At 45.3% G+C, this 16,653-nt stretch overlaps 1 protein-coding gene across 1 annotated transcript in view; it reads left to right on the forward strand.

The window, feature by feature from the left end:
• LOC122558705 (protein CBFA2T3-like) overlaps window positions 1-16,653 on the forward strand; it is an 86,955-nt gene that overhangs the window by 23,679 nt on the left and 46,623 nt on the right. The window contains exons 3-5 of the mRNA XM_043707497.1: window positions 657-746; window positions 2,474-2,718; window positions 6,983-7,086. Coding sequence (XP_043563432.1) covers window positions 657-746; window positions 2,474-2,718; window positions 6,983-7,086 — 439 coding nt within the window. The remainder of the gene's footprint in view (window positions 1-656; window positions 747-2,473; window positions 2,719-6,982; window positions 7,087-16,653) is intronic.

Raw genomic sequence — 16,653 nt, forward strand, 5'->3', positions numbered from 1 at the left:
ATCCCTTGGGGCCTTGGAGGGAAGTAAGGGGGGAGGTGTGGGCGCAAGTTTTGCATTTCTTGCGGTTGCAGGGGAAGGTGCCGGGAGTGGAGGTTGGGTTGGTGGGGGGTGTTGACCTGACGAGGGAGTCACGGAGAGAGTGGTCTTTTTGGTATGCTGATAGGGGAGGGGAGGGAAATATATCCCTGGTAGTGGGGTCCGTTTGGAGGTGGCGGAAATGACGGTGGATGATACGCTGTATATGGAGGTTGGTGGGGTGGTAGGTGAGGACCAGTGGGGTTCTGTCCTGGTGGCAGTTGACCTCCTTCCACCTATCACATTTCCAACGCCCCTCCCCCAAGTCCCTCCTCCCTACCTTTTATCTTAGCCAGAGAGATGGAGGCCCTTAAGAATGATCTGGGCTATGGACCAAGTAAATTAGTGTATTTAAGTTTGACATTTGTTGGTCAGCATACACATGGTGGGCTGAAGGGCCTGTTTCTATGCTGTCTGACTATGGGTCTAGCATTTTGTTTCTCCGTTCCTGGCCAAGGTTATGTTTGGTATCTCTATGTTGTGCACTGATTGGATGGAGTTGGTGTGCTGTGTCAATGTGTGTCTGTGTTCAGTGATCCGAGCTGATCATATATTATTCTAATTTTTTATCATTTGTGCAGAATTCCACCTGGACCATTGAGGAATTCCATTCGAAGCTTCAGGAAGCAACAAACTTTCCTCTGAGACCCTTTGTCATTCCATTTCTAAAGGTAGGCAGCAGCAGCATCATGGTGGTTCAGTGGTTAGCACTGCTGCCTCATAGCGCCATGGGATCTGGGTTCAATTCCAGCCTTAGGCAACTATTTGTGTGGAGTTTGCATGTTCTCCAATGTCTGTGTGGGTTTGCTCTGGTTTCCTCCCACAATCCAAAGATGTGCAGGTTAGGTAAATTAGCCATGTTAAATTGCCCATAGAGTTCAAAGATGCGTAGGTTAAGTGTGTTAGTCACGGGTAAATGTACAGTAATAGGGTAGGGGGATGGGTCTCAGTGGATTACTCTTCAGAAGGTCGGTGTGGACTTGTTGGGCCTAATGGCCCATTTCCACACTGTAAGGATTCTCGTCATGATTTGGAGATGCTGGTGTTGGAGTGGGGTGTAGAACATAGAACAATACAGCGCAGAACAGGCCCTTTGGCCCTCAATGTTGTGCCGACCTGTGAACTATTCTCAGTTCGTCCCCCTACACTATCCCATCATCATCCATGTGCTTATCTAAGGATTGTTTAAATCTCCCGAATGTGGCTGAGTTGACTACATTGTCACGTAGGGCATTCCACGCCCTTACCACGCTCTGCGTAAAGAACCTGCCTCTGACATCTGTCTTAAATCTATCACCCCGCAATTTGTAGTTATGCCTCCTCATACACGCTGACGTCAGCATCCTAGGAAAAAGACTTTCACTGTCGACCCTGTCTAATCCTCTGGTGTACAAAGTTAAAAATCACACAACACCAGGTTATAGTCCAACAGGTTTAATTGGAAGCATTAGCTTTCGGAGCGACGCTTCTTCATCAGGTGGTTGTGGAGTACACAGTTGTAAGACACAGAATTTATAGCAGAAGTTTACAGTGTGATGTAACTGAAATTATACATTGAAAGATACCTTGATTGTTTGTTAAACTCAATGCCCTGACCAATGAAGGCAACCATGAGATATGCCTTCTTTACCATCTTATCCACTTGTCTTGCCACTTTCAGGGAGCTATGGACTTGCACCCCAATATCTCACTGTATATCAATGCCCCAAGTGTCCTGCCATTTACTTTCCTGTTGCATTTGACTTCACAAAATGCATCACCTCACTTGCTGGATCAAACTTCATCTGCCATCTCTCCATCAACTTTCCACTGATCTGTATTCTACTGTATTCTTTAACAACCTTCCTCACTACCCATAATTCCATCTATTTTTAATTTCCCAATTCTGCAACTTGCACTGCATCTTATTCTTGGGAGGTAATTTGTTAAACACCAAAAATCAGCACACATTTCCTGTTGTATCTTACCATTCCAAAATCTTGTTCATTTTTATGCATTTATAAATTTATGAAGGTTTTCACCCAATGAGAGCAGTGCAGTGCCACCCCTGGCAAGAAGGTGGAATTGCAGCACTTTTTATGATGACACAAGTGAGCTCATAACCTCAAATGAGATTTTCCAATACGTGTTAGTAGCTGTGGAGCAAAATCCCGAACAAGAAGGTTTTTGATTCACTTTGTACCTTGAGTAGAAGCAGAATCAATACTGGATTTGAATGTGGGTAAGTGAGACATTAACAGCACCAATGGATTACTTTGGGGCCATTTGGTGAAGGAAATGGTGGAGATGGATAGATGGTAAAAGAGTCTACGATGCAAAGATCACGTTAAGAATTTTAGAGGATGTGGGATTGTTGGACCAAGTGGCCTATTTTCACTGTGGCCTTTATTGCTTACAGGCCAATCTGCCACTGTTACAACAGGAACTGATCCACTGTGCTCGACGGACAAAGCAAACACCAGATCAGTACTTGGCCCAACACGAAAAGTTACTCCTCAAAGCCAGTAGCTCCTCATCCGTTGACACCTCGGAAAGCGTGCTGGAAGTAAATGAAAACGGTAAACGAAAACCTTCTGCCAGGTGGGTGTGTCATCGCCTGATTGAGCTCTTAACTGCCCTCAGGCCTCCTGTACTTTTCACTCAGTTACTTTCCTAAGTCAGAGAGCTGCTGCTTTCAGAGTATCCAGTCATACTTCATCCAGTGCTACCCTCACCTCTGTTCTTTACACATCTTCTAAAACCCCACTGCTGTCTGGCTGGTGCTGTTGTTGAATCAGTTCTGATTGCAGACATTATGAAACTTTGAAATACATTCCATTCGAAATTTGATGTGTTGATTGTAACAAGGTCATAGAACATGAGTTCCCTGATTGGGGCTTTTAATCTGGTCCAATCAGGGATCCCTGGCTGACAGATGTGAACAGGAGCATCAGAGGTTCTGTTCACTCTGAGAATGGGCTCTCAGGAAGATGGGCCAGTGTCAGGTACTATGCACATGTAAATAAAGGATGACTTGGTGACAGGATACCGTCCTCTGTGGAGTTATTTAATGGCAACAAGAGAAAAAAAATGTTCTGAAACAATTTGCTCACAAGAGTCTTCTTTAAGTTGGGGTAAGCATTTCTGACATCATGCCATTATTTGGGAAGTTTGATTCATTCATTCCTGCCGACAAAGTCTAGGCCCAGTATGTAGAAAGAATGTGTTATTTTTTCTAGGCAAATGAAATTGAGGCGGTTGAAAAGCAATGAGTAATTCTCCTCACAGCTTGTGGACCTGCAGCTTTTTCAGGTATCAGGAGTCTAATGTTTCCTGAGGTGCCGGATACTAAAACCTGTCAAGAGTTTGTGTATTTGCTCAATCTATCTCAGATTAAAATCACCCATTATTACAGATGGTCCTTTATTTCATATGTCTCTAATTTCCAGTTTGGTGCCATTTCTAACATATCCCTACAATTTGGAAGTATATATACAGGCTCCATTAATGATTTTTGCTCCTTAGTGTTTCTCAGCTTTACCACACAGATTCCACATCACTGGAGCTAACGTCCTTCCTCACTATTATGTTAATTTCCTCTTTAACCAGTAATGCAACTCCCCCACCATTTCCTTTTTGTCTGTCCTTCCCATGTGCTGAACACCCCTCGATGTTCAATCCCCATTCCTGATCACCCATTAGCCATGTCTCCATACTCCTGACTGTATCATCCCTGTTTTCACCTATCTGCATCATTAATTCATTCACTTTATTGCAAATCCTCCACATGTTCAAGCTCAAAGCCTTAAGGCTTGTCTTTTAAATATTGCTCGTCCCATTCCCATTATTTTTGTCCATAACCCTGTTTGATCCTGCCCCATGTTTTTTTCTGTCCATCACTTCTCTTATTCCCCTTTCTGTTTCTTGTTCCTGCCCTGGATTCCCCTTCCTCTGACTTTGCATTGCTTCACAACTTCTGCCAATTTAGTTTAAATCCTCCCCAACTGCTCTAACATATCCTCCCCGTTAGACATCAGTCCAGGCCTGGCCAGGTGTAACCTGCCCAGTTTATATTGGTCCCACCTCCCCCAGAACTCGTCATTATGCCCCAGGAATCGGAAACCCTTGCCCTCACATTCGCCTTAGCCATGTGTTCATTCAAAATACCCTGCTATTTCTACAATGACTACCACGTGGCTCTGATTGAAATCCTGAGATTATTACTACTGAGGTCCTAGCTTACAGCCTGTTTTCCCTATATTTTGCTTTTAGGACCTCATCTCATTTTTAACCTATGTTAATCGTACCAGCCACTGGCTGTTCATCCTTCTCCTCCAGAATATCCTGTAGCCGTGCTGAGACATCCTTGAGCCTAGCACCAGAGAGGCAACATACCACCCTGGAATCCATTTGTGGCCACAGAAACACTGATCTTTTTAGATTAGATTACTTACAGTGTGGAAACAGGCCCTTCGGCCCAACAAGTCCACACCGCCCCACCGAAGCGCAACCCGCCCATACCCCTACATTTACCCCTTACCTAACACTACGGGCAATTTAGCATGGCCAATTCACCTGACCTGCACATCTTTGGACTGTGGGAAGAAACCGGAGCACCCGGAGGAAACCCACGCAGACACGGGGAGAATGTGCAAACTCCACACAGACAGTCGCCTGAGGCGGGAATTGAACCCGGGTCTCTAGCGCTGTGAGGCAACAGTGCTAACCACTGTGCCACCGTGCCGCCCAACTGAATTCCCCTTCCAACTGAATTCCTATTACTATTGCATTTCCACCCATTCTCCTGTTCAGTGGAGCCAACTGCTACGTAATACATTTGGCTGCAGCTGCTATCCCCAGAAGACTATTCCCCTCAACAGCCTCCAGCCCACACCAACACCCAGCCCACAGGCCACACTGACACCCAGCCCGCAGCCCACACCAACCCCAGCACCCAGTCCACACTGACACCCAGCCCCCAGTCCACACCAACACCTGATTCTGTGCTGTGAACTTTGCCCAACAGTTCCTCTAAGATCAGTTGTGAATGGCACTGTTTTTAAATTTTCCCAGATGCACTCCAATGTCCAGCGATACATGAATTCAAACAGTGAAGGCAGTAACTGTGCAGGTTCTCTATCTTTCTGTCTCTCTCTCTCCTGCAATGACTTCATCATGTGCTTCCTTTGTTTGTTCTTCTCCCTTTTAAAACTGTTGTTATTTTGACATTTTTTTCCCCAAAGTTCCAAAACAATGCAACAGCATACAAAACAGTAATTGCTGCTCCTGGAATTCGAGGAAATCACCTCCAACACCAGAAATACCTCAAAAAAGGAGCAGCTGTTACAGCCAGAAAGTCTTCCCATCCTCCATCTTGGATTACCCAGAATCCTCTATTTGCTCAACTTTGAAGAGACAGGTGAGGTAGCTTCTGAAAATTATTGAACACACATGGATCCAATGAAGGGAAAGAAAGAGGTTTGCAATGGAGAGAGGAGTTGATGCTGTAAAGATGTTGGTCCCTGGGGTTAAGATATAGAAACACTTTCACCCTCTCTACTATAACCTGACTAGATGCCACCCTGACCCAGTCCATAAGATATAGGAGTAGCCATTAGGCCATTCAGCCCATCAATCTGCTCCACCATTCAACCATGGCTGATCAGTTTCTCAATCCCATTCTCCTGTTTTCTCCCCTTAATCCTTGATCCCCTTGATACTCAAGAACCTATCTACCTCTGTCTTAAATATTCTAAATGACCCGGCCTCCACAGCTTTCTGTGGCAGTGAATTCCAGAGATTCACCACTCTCTGGCTGAAGAAATTTCTCCTTCTATCCATTCTAAAAGGTCATCCCTTAAGGCTGTGTCCTCAAGTCCTAGTCTCTCCAACCAATGGAAATATCTTCCCAACATCTTATCAGGCCATTCAGTATTCTGTAAGTTTCAATGAGATCGCCCTCATCTTTCTAAACTCCATCGAGTATAGACCCAGAGTCCTCAAACATTCCTCATATGTTAAGCTTTTCATTCCTGGGACCATTCTCATGAACCTCCTCTGAACATACTCCAGGGCCAGTACATCCTTCCTGAGATATGGGGCCCAAAACTGCGCACAATACTCTGAATGTGGCCTGACCAGAGCCTCAGAAGTACATCCCTGCTTTTATATTCAAGTCCTCTCAAAATAATGCCATCATTGCATTTGCCTTCCTAACTATTGACTCAACCACGAGACAATCCTGGACTGGGATTCCCTTGACTCTTTGCACTTCAGACTTCTGAAGTTTCTCCCTCTTTAGAAAATAGTCCGTGCCTCTATCCTTCCTATCAAAGTGTGTGACCTCACACTTTCCCACTTTGTACTCCATCTGCCACTTCTTTGCCCGTTCTCCTAACGTGTCAAATCCTTCTGCAGCCTCCCCACCTCCTCAATGCTACCTGTCTCTCTACCTATCTTTGTATCGTCTGCAATCTTAGCCAGAATGCCCCCAAACAACTGAGGTACTATTGCCCTTCAGTAGCAGGTGTGTCAAATAAGGTGTGGTAAACCAGACTCCATGCTTAGACAATTTCAGGCCAAGACTCGCATGTTTGCAGACAACATTGTCCCACAATCAAAAACAGGATACTTATCCATTCTTTCCACTCCCTAGCCCTGGACCATCTAGAATGTCTATCTGGCTGAACACACAGAAACCAGACAAACTGCAAATCCAGGTTTAGAGCCTTTGCATCCCACTCTGCGAGCTGATTGATAGCAGCTAACTCATCCAAGAATGTCTGGCTGTGACTTTCACAGACTGTACGCCTCATCACAGTACCTCTGAGACAGACACATTTCCTGCAGCACACTTCATTATGAGCTCTGTAATCTGTGTTATGTGTCGGCAAATATCACTAAGGCACCTATGCTCCACTCCTCTCAGCAGTAAAAATGTTCCTTCAATTATCCGCAACAGAGTGACCTCATACGTTCAGTTAGTCTGCCCCCGCCTCTGCAAATTTATGTGTGACCTGGAAAACTTCAAAGGCAAGTACAAATAACACCAGCTGTGCGGTGAATGAAGCAAGGTGAACCAACGATGAGTCTGTCATAATCTTCCCTTCCTTCCATGCGGCTCATTACAATCTGACAATCAGTTGCTCTCTCCATCCTCGCTAGCTTTCCATGAATAAATCTGTCACAAATATACCCAGTCAACCAGGAGTTCACACAATACCTGCGTGTTTATTATATAGAGACAGCTACCTCCAGTAAGGTGCAATATGGAGCAATCTCCGTAATTAGTGCATTAAACAAATCAAGGGCTTGGTTAAGCACTTTTAGCAAGAGGTTTGAATTCCTGTGGCGCCAAAGAAACTGAAACATACCAACATTCTCTTCTTCATTTTTTGTCCATTATACTCAATCGACTAAGTGTACTGATTGACACTGGCCTTTCGTTCTATACATTCTCTAAGCTTACCCTCAGAATCATTCATGTATGAATCTAAACAGTATAGACTGTTCTAGTATACCGTGCATTTCATTAGTGCAAATTGGCTATAATGCAATTGATGAATTGCAGACGGTGTTTGGATAACGCAAACTTTCTACTGAGCGGGTAGAGTGATTTCCTATCAGCGATCTTCAACAGCGTGATTTTCTACAGCGGTTTTCCGAAGTGCGACTTTCTATAGCGCAGGTTTGCAGAGGAAGGTATAAGTCATGTTGTAGCAAAATGAGCTTTGTGAGTCAAATCACATTCCAGAGGAGACCTGAAGATCATAGCCCTTGATATTAAAGCAACATTTCAGTAAGTGGGGATAGCAAGGATTGTCCCCAGCAGTGCTGTGACGCGGGGCTCTGTGCTCTATGGACTGTTCCCCGGGACACACACCGAGACAAACGTCAACTGCGCCTGGAGGACCATTCATTGTTCTGCCCGAAACCTGTTGGTCTTCCAAAGCAAGGGGTTGACCTTGTCTGAGTGTTGCAGACTGGCACATGCCAAGGTCCAGGGCTACGTACTGAGGGACGCACTAAAGCCTGGTGCAGCTCCTACCAAGGTGCAGTGGGGAAAGACCACCTTCTGAGGGATTCACGCTGAAGAGAAATGGGGATCGGTTCAGTAATCAAACCCTCCCAGTGCCTCAAACACATGGAAATATAGACTTGTATCTGTAAGAGAAGCCTTTAGTTTGTTGAGGTAGAGTCAAACTCCAATGTTTGTTTGTGCATTTGATACGCTCCTGTACAGACGGAACTGCGTTTGTAATTATGTAAATATACAAAGATAGTTTTTATGATTCGGGTATATTTTTGAATGGTAAAAAGTGAATAAAATTAGCTTAACTGTCACAAGTACTCATCATGACTACAGTACATGTTGATAAGACATCACGTACGATGCCATCATGGGTACAAGGTATCTGGGCACAGATTCTTGAGGTCAATTTCTGAGGGAAAAAAAACCGGAAAAATACAAAAATAAAACGTCCAGCATGGCAGATGGTAGGAGTAAAGTAGACAGGAGAGAAACGCCAGACTAATAGTCCCACAACTACAGTCCACATGGACATCCAGCCCCCAGTCCACACCAACACCCAGCCCCCAGTCCACACTGACACCCAGCCCCCAGTCCACAGTGACACCCAGCTCCCAGCCCACACTGGCCCTTGACCCCAGACCGCGCCAAGCTTCCCTTTGAGTGTCTTTAGGCCTGGAGACCATTCTGGAATCACCTAGGTTGAAAGTTCACATCGAGGACAGGCTGAGCCGAGAGACCACCATGTCAGGCTGAGAGATCACCGTGCTGGACTGAGAGACCGTCACATGAGCCAGGAAACCAGGAAAACACCCTACTCGGTTGAAAGACTGCCACACCAGGCTAAGACCACTACCCCAGGCCAAAAGAATGTCCATGCTGAGGCCCACTCTGAGTCTGCACTAAGGCCGAGGGTCTAATTCCATGCTGAGACCCATCCTGAGTCCACACTAAGGCCGAGGGTCCAATTCCAAGCTGAGGCCCATTCTGAGTCCACACTAAGGCCGAGGGTCCAAGTCCATGCTGAGGCCCATTCTGAGTCCGCACTAAGGCCGAGGGTCTAATTCCATGCTGAGGCCCAGTCTGAGTCCGCACTAAGGCCAAGTGTCCAATTCCATGCTGAGGCCCAGTCTAGGTCCGCACTAAGGCCGAGGGTCCAATTCCATGCTGAGGCCCAGTCTGAGTCCGCACTAAGGCCAAGTGTCCAATTCCAAGCTGAGGCCCATTCTGAGTCCGCACTAAGGACAAGTGTCCAATTCCATGCTGAGGCCCAGTCTGAGTCCGCACTAAGGCCGAGGGTCCAATTCCATGCTGAGGCCCAGTCTGGGTCCGCAGTAAGGCCGAGGGTCCAGTTCCATGCTGAGGCCCAGTCTGGGTCCACACTAAGGCCGAGGGTCCAATTCCATGCTGAGGCCCAGTCTGAGTCTGCACTAAGGCCAAGGGTCCAATTCCATGCTGAGGCCCAGTCTGGGTCCGCACTAAGGCCGAGGGTCCAATTCCAAGCTGAGGCCCAGTCTGAGTCCGCACTAAGGCCAAGTGTCCAATTCCATGCTGAGGCCCAGTCTGGGTCCGCACTAAGGCCAAGTGTCCAATTCCATGCTGAGGCTGGGATTTCAGGACATTGCCAAGAACAAAGGAAAGAGAAAGAATAAAAAAGCAGAGAGGAAAAAGAGAGAAAGAAAGAAATTGATGAAGCAGATGAGCTGTGGCTGAAGTGCCCTACATCGCCGCTATCTTGATTTTGAAAAATCCTGGATGACCTGCCAAGGCCTCTTCCTCTGCTGGTCACCCATTCTTTTCCTGCCTATGGAGGCTCAGCCTGTTGTGTAACCACCTCTCTGTATGTGCAACCCATGATTGTCTCAGCTTTGCGGATGCTCCACAGTGTCCCCAGTCACGGTTCCAGCTCTGAAACCTGGGCTATCAGGAGCTGAAATCAGAGACACTTCCTGCAGGCACTGCAAATATGCTGTACTTCACATAGAGTACCACACGATGGGCTTAAACCATCCTGCCAATGACTTAGCCTTTTTAAATTAAAACTTTTCAAAGATGACAAGTATCAAATGATATAAATTCCTCTTGGCCGTTTTTCCCTGATCCTTGTGACTGTAGAATATAGTTCTTACAAACTATAAACTACTAAAAAGCAAAAAACACCTATTCCCCCTGCACAGAATTCTCCGAAACACACACACACTGTGGTTGTGTCTCACTTGAGACATGCCTTCTCCCACCTGCTTACTGACTAGGAAATAAATTATCATTTGTTCAGTGTCATTGGGTCAAAAACTTGAAACCCCCTTAATAACACGATCATATGACCATTTGGAATATCTCATAGTAAAGTGTCGTCCCGACCACCCCTGCTGCACGAGGTTCCTCCTGCTATCCTGATGGCAGTGTACATGTGGAAGTGAAGGGCACAACACTTGAGATGGAATCCCTGATGCCAAGCTCATGTAGCCAGTGACTTCAATCAGGCCAATGTGTTACCAATACATAGGAACACGTTTCCTGTCCCACCAAAGGTACGAACATCCTTGATCATTGAGTCACAGAGTCCTACAGAACGGACACAGGCCCTTCGGCCCAAATTGGTCCATGCCGACCAAAATGTCCATCCATTCCACTGCACTTGATCCATATCCTTCTAAACCTTTCCTATCCATATATTTGTCCAAATGCCTTTTAAATGTTGTTAATGTACCCACCTCAACCACTTCCACTGGCAGCTCATTCCACATGTGTACCACCCTCTGTGTAAAAAAGTTGCCTCAGCTTCACTTTTATTCTTTCCCCTCTTTCCTTAAACTGATAACTTCTAGTCTTTGATTCCCCAACCCTGGGAAAAAGACTGAGTACATTCACCCTTTCCATGCTTCTCATGATCTGATACACTTCTATAAGATCCCCCCTCAATCTCCTACGCTGTCAAGAGAAGAAGTCCTAGCTTGGCCAACCTCTCCCGATAACTCAGATTGTTGAGTCCTGGCAACATCCTGGTAAATTCCTTCTGCACTCTTTCCAGTTTAATAACATCCTTCCTATAGCAAGGTGACCACAACTGAACACAAAACTCCAAGTGTGGCCTCACCAACATCCTGTACAACTGCAACATAACTTTCAAACTTCTATACTCAGTGCCCTGACAGATGAAAGACAGTGTGCCAAAAGCTTTCTTCACTGTCCTGTCTACCTGGGACTCCACTTTCAGAGAACCGTGCACTTGAACTCCAAGGTCCCTCTGTTCCACGACACTCCTTAAGGCCCCGCCATTCACCATGAAACTCCTACCTTGATTTGACTTTCCAAAATGCGAGGCCTCACACTTATCTGTATTAGTCTCTATTTGCCACACAACCATCAAAGATGCCTTCTGCTCCACCTCCATCCACACTTTGGAAAATCAGATCACCGTGCTATGCCTCTCCTCTCGGCTGACAAACAGAACTGAAAGTCGTACAGAGTTGGTTATGACTCACTCAGGATGCACTTTCTCCCAACTGCTTGTGGAACCTTATTGACTTGGAAATAAATCATCATTCTAGGTGACTGGTCCGAGTCGGTGGACTGGTCCGAGTCGGTGGACTGGTCAGAGTTGGTGGACTGGTCAGAGTTGGTGGACTGGTCCGAGTCGGTGGACTGGTCAGAGTCGGTGGACTGGTCCGAGTCGGTGGACTGGTCAGAGTTGGTGGACTGGTCAGAGTCGGTGGACTGGTCAGAGTCGGTGGACTGATCCATCGTCACTTAGTTAGTGGCGAATCTAAATGAGTATGCCACTACCATCACAGACTTCATTACTGAGTGCGTAAAAGACTGCGTGCCATAGAAGTAAATCCAAATGTTCCACAATGGGAAACCATGGATGAACTGGGAGACCCACTCCCTACTGAAGTTTAGATCAGAGATGTTTAAGTTGAGCGATCCTAAAAATATGCCCCTAGTCTTGAAATCCCCCATCCTAAAGAAAAGACACCTGCCATTCACTTCATCTACACCCCTCATGATTTTATAAACCTCGACAAGGTCACCTCTCAATCTGCTACATTCCAGCCTCTCCTTATAATTCAAATCCTCCTCAAAGTTTGGGAGAAGATTTATATCTTGGGTGCTCATTGTTGTGGTTCTGTTCGCCGAGCTGGGAATTTGTGTTGCAGACGTTTCGTCCCCTGTGTAGGTGACATCCTCAGTGCTTGGGAGCCTCCTGTGAAGCGCTTCTGTGATCTTTCCTCCGGCATTTATAGTGATTTGTATCTGCCGCTTCCGGTTGTCAGTTCCAGCTGTCCATGTAGAACATGAGTTCTACTGGGACAACACTACGATTATAGGACAAGCTAAACAGAGAACAGCCAGGGAATTCCTAGAGGCATGGCACTCATCCACAGATTCAATCAATAAGCACATCGACCTGGACCCAATATACCGGCCACTGCAGCGGACAGCTGGAACTGACAACCGGAAGCGGCAGATTCAAACCACTACAAATGCCGGAGGAAACATCACAGAAGCGCTTCACAGGAGGCTCCCAAGCACTGAGGATGTCACCTAGACAGGGAACGAAACGTCTGCAACACAAATTCCCAGCTCAGCGAACAGAACCACATCAAATCCTGCTGGCAACATCCTGGTAAATGTTTTATGAATGGGAGGATGTTTCGTTGAGGGATTATGAGCAGCTGGAGCTAAATTACAAAATGCAACCAAAGAAGTAATAATCACAGGAATAATCCCAGTAATTATCACAAGTATAAAAGACCACAAGACCACAAGATCATGGCTGGTGGGAAATTCAACTCCACTTACCCGCACTCTCCCCACATCCCCTCATTCTTTGCGAGATCAAGAATTTATCAATTTATCAATCTCTGTGTTGAAGACATTTAACGTCCCGACCTCCATGCTCTCCAGCAATGAATTTCACAGACCCACCTCTCTCTGGCTGAAGAAATGTCTCCTCATTTCTATTCTAAACTGACCCCCTCTAATTCTAACGCTGTGTCCAAGGGTCCTAGATAACATTCACCGGGCTTCCCTGGTCTAACCTACTGGTTATCTCTTCAAAGAATTCTTACAGGTTTGTCAGGCATAACCTCCTCTTACTAAATCCACGCTGACTTGTTCTAATCCAACATTGCACTTCTAAGAATTTAGAAATCTCATCCTTAACAATGGATTCTAGAATTTTACCTCCAACCGAGGTTAGAGTAATCGGCCTATAATTTTCCATCTTTTGTCTTGATCCTTTCTTGAACAAGGGGGTTACAACAGCGATTTTCCAATCATCTGGGACTTTCCCTGACCCCAGTGAGTTTTGAAACATTACAACCAACGTGTCCACTATTTCTTCAGCCACCCCCCTCAGAACTCTAGGATGTGGCTCATCGGGGCCAGGAAGTTTATCAATTTTATGACCTTTTAGCTTTTCTAGCACTTTCTGTTTTGTAATGGATACAATACTCATCTCTGCCCCAGACTATCCTTAATTGTTGGGATATTACTCATGTCTTCCACTGGGAAGACACAAAGTAGTTATTAAGTTCATCAGCTATTTCCTTACCTCCCATCACTAGCCTTCCTGCATCAATTTGGAGCAGCTCAATGTCTACTTTTGCCTCTTGTTTGTTTCTTATGTGTTGTAAGAAACGTTTACTATCATTTCTAATATTACTGGCAAGCTTACCTTCATATTTGATCCTCTCCTTCCTTATTTCTCTCTTTGTTATCCTCAGTTTGTCTTTGTAGTCTTCCCAATCTTCTCATTTCCCAGTGCTCTTGGCCACTTTATAGGATCTCCCTTTTTCTTTGATACATTTCCTGACTTCCTTTGTCAGCCATGGCTGTCTAATCCCTCCCTGAATAATTTTCCTTTTCTGAGGGATGAATTTCTGTACTGTGTCCTCAACTACACCCAGAAACTCCTGCCATTGTTGCTCTACTGTCTTCCCACTAGGCTCTGCTTCCAGTCGATGTTCATCAGTTCCTCTCTCATGTCCCTGTAATTACCTTTATTTAACTGTAACACCATTACATCCGATTTTGCCTTCTCTCTTTCAAACTGCAGACTGAACTCTACCATATTATGATCACTGCCTCCTAAGTGTTCCCCTACTTTAAGATCTTTTATAAAGTCTGGCTCATTACCGAGCACTAAATCCAGAATAGTCTGCTCCCTTGTGGGCTCCATCACAAGCTGTTCCAAAAAGCTATCCTGCAAACTTTCCATGAATTTCCTTTCTTTGGATCCACTGGCAACATAATTCACGGTGGCACAGTGGTTAGCACTGCTGCCTCACAGCGTCAGAGACCTGGGTTCAATTCCTGCCTCAGGCGACTGTGTGGAGTTTGCACATTCTCCCTGTGTCTGCGTGGGTTTCCTCCGGGTGCTCTGGTTTCCTCCCACAGTCCAAAAATGTGCAGGTTAGGTGAATTGGCAATGCTAAATTGCCCATAGTGTGGTGAGGGGGTAAATGTAGGGGAATGGGTCTGGGTGGGTTGTGCTTCAGTGGGTCGGTATGGACTTGTTGGGCCGAAGGGCCTGTTTCCACACTGTAAGTAATCTAATCTAAAAAATAATTCAACCAGTCCATTTGCATATTGAAGTCCCTCATGATCATCGTGACCTTGCCTTTCTGACATGCCCTATCTATTTCCTGGTACATCTTGTGTCCCTGATCCTGACCACTGCTGGGTGGTCTGTACATAACTCCCATAATGGTTTTTTTTGCCTTTGTGGTTCCTCAACTCCACCCACACAGACTCCACATCATGTGACCCTATGTCATTCAGTGCCATAGATTTAATTTAATTCTTAATAATCACAGGAATACTACCTAAGCCACATGCAAATTGGCACAGTATGTATTAGATTGGAAAGATAAACATCCCTTTCTCATAGACTCTTATACTACCTGTCTAATTCTATGAGCTTGAGATCTGTCACAGCAAAATCAGGAAACAGACCAGGATATTGGTCATATAGCATCTCAGCATATGGGGAGACAAGAGACAAAGGCTTAGTGGTATTGTTACCAGGCTATTAATCCCAGGAATTTATTTAATGTTCTGGGAACTTGGGTTTGAATCCTTCCATGGCCAATAGTGGAATTTGAATTCAAAAAAGAATCTGGAATTAAGGGTCTAATGATGATCATGAATCCATTGCTGGAAATTTCTTTTTTTTTAAATTCTATTTCTCTTTGTGTACTTTTTCTACAAACTTCAAGCTTTCTTGTTTCCAGTTCTCTTCCTCTCTTTCCCTTTTCATTCTCTTCACTTTCCCCTCCCACTCCAAGTTGCTCTCCAGCATAGAGGATTTGCAGATTAGTAGATTTATTTATTGTGAAATTTAATATTTAACTTTCTTGAGTTACCATGGCCTTTGAACTCAAGTCTTCAGAACATTGACACTGGTTACCACCTCCAAACGTTTTGTTGCTGTTTTCTTACTTGCTTTATTGCTGCAGCTGAAGTTCTTGAAATGACAATACAGGTGTGTAAAATACTTTAATAGTTCAAAACAATTTACTGACATGCTACCATGGACAGTGGGGTAGGTTATCAGACATTGGGCAGGACCTTGATCAGCTGGGGAAGTGGGCCGAGAAATGGCAAATGGAGATTAATATGGACAAATGTGAGGTCTTGCATTTTGAAAAGTCAAGTCAAGGTAGGAGTTTCATGGTGAATGGTAGGGCCTTAAGGAGTGTAGTGGAACAGAGGGACCTTGGAGTTCAGGTGCACAGTTCTCTGAAAGTGGAGTCCCAGGTAGACAAGGCAGTGAAGAAGGCTGTTGATACACTGGCCCTCATCAGTCAGGGCACTGAGTGTAGAAGTGGGGAAGTTATGTTGCAGCTGTACAGGACGTTGGTGAGGCCGCACTTGGTGTATTGTGTTTTGCTTTGGTCACCTTGCTATAGGAAGGATGTTATTAAACTGGAAAGAGTGCAGAAGAAATTTACAAGGATGTTGTCAGGACTCAACAGTCTGAGTTATAGGGAGAGGTTGGACAAGCTACGATTTTTTTTCCTAAGAGCGTAGGAGACTGAGGGGGGTCTTAAAGAAATGTATAAGATCATGAAAGGCATGGATTGGGTGAATGCATTCAGTCTTTTTCCTACGGTTGGGGAATCGAGGACAAGAGTGCATCAGTTTAAGGTTAGAGGGGAAAGAATAAAAGGGAACCTGAGGGACAACTTTGTTACACAGAGACTGGCACAATATGGAATGAGCTGCCAGTGGAAGTTGTTGAGGCAGGTACATTAACAACATTTAAAAGGCATTTGGACAAATACATAGATAGGAAAGGATTAGAAGGATATGGCAAAAGTGAGGACTACAGATGCTGGAAACCAGAGTTTAGATCAGAGTGGTGCTGGAAAAGCACAGCAGGTCAGGCAGCATCCAAGGAGATTCAAAATCGACATTTCGGGCAAAAGCCCTGATGAAGGGCTTTTGCCCAAACTGCTGTGCTCTTCCAGCACCACTAATCCAGAATCTGGTTTCCAGCATCTGCAGTCATTGTTTTTACCACCTTAATTGGAAGCACACTAGCTTTCGGAGCGCCACTC

This window comes from Chiloscyllium plagiosum, chromosome 17 (assembly GCF_004010195.1).
Source record: "Chiloscyllium plagiosum isolate BGI_BamShark_2017 chromosome 17, ASM401019v2, whole genome shotgun sequence".
Taxonomy (NCBI): domain Eukaryota; kingdom Metazoa; phylum Chordata; class Chondrichthyes; order Orectolobiformes; family Hemiscylliidae; genus Chiloscyllium; species Chiloscyllium plagiosum.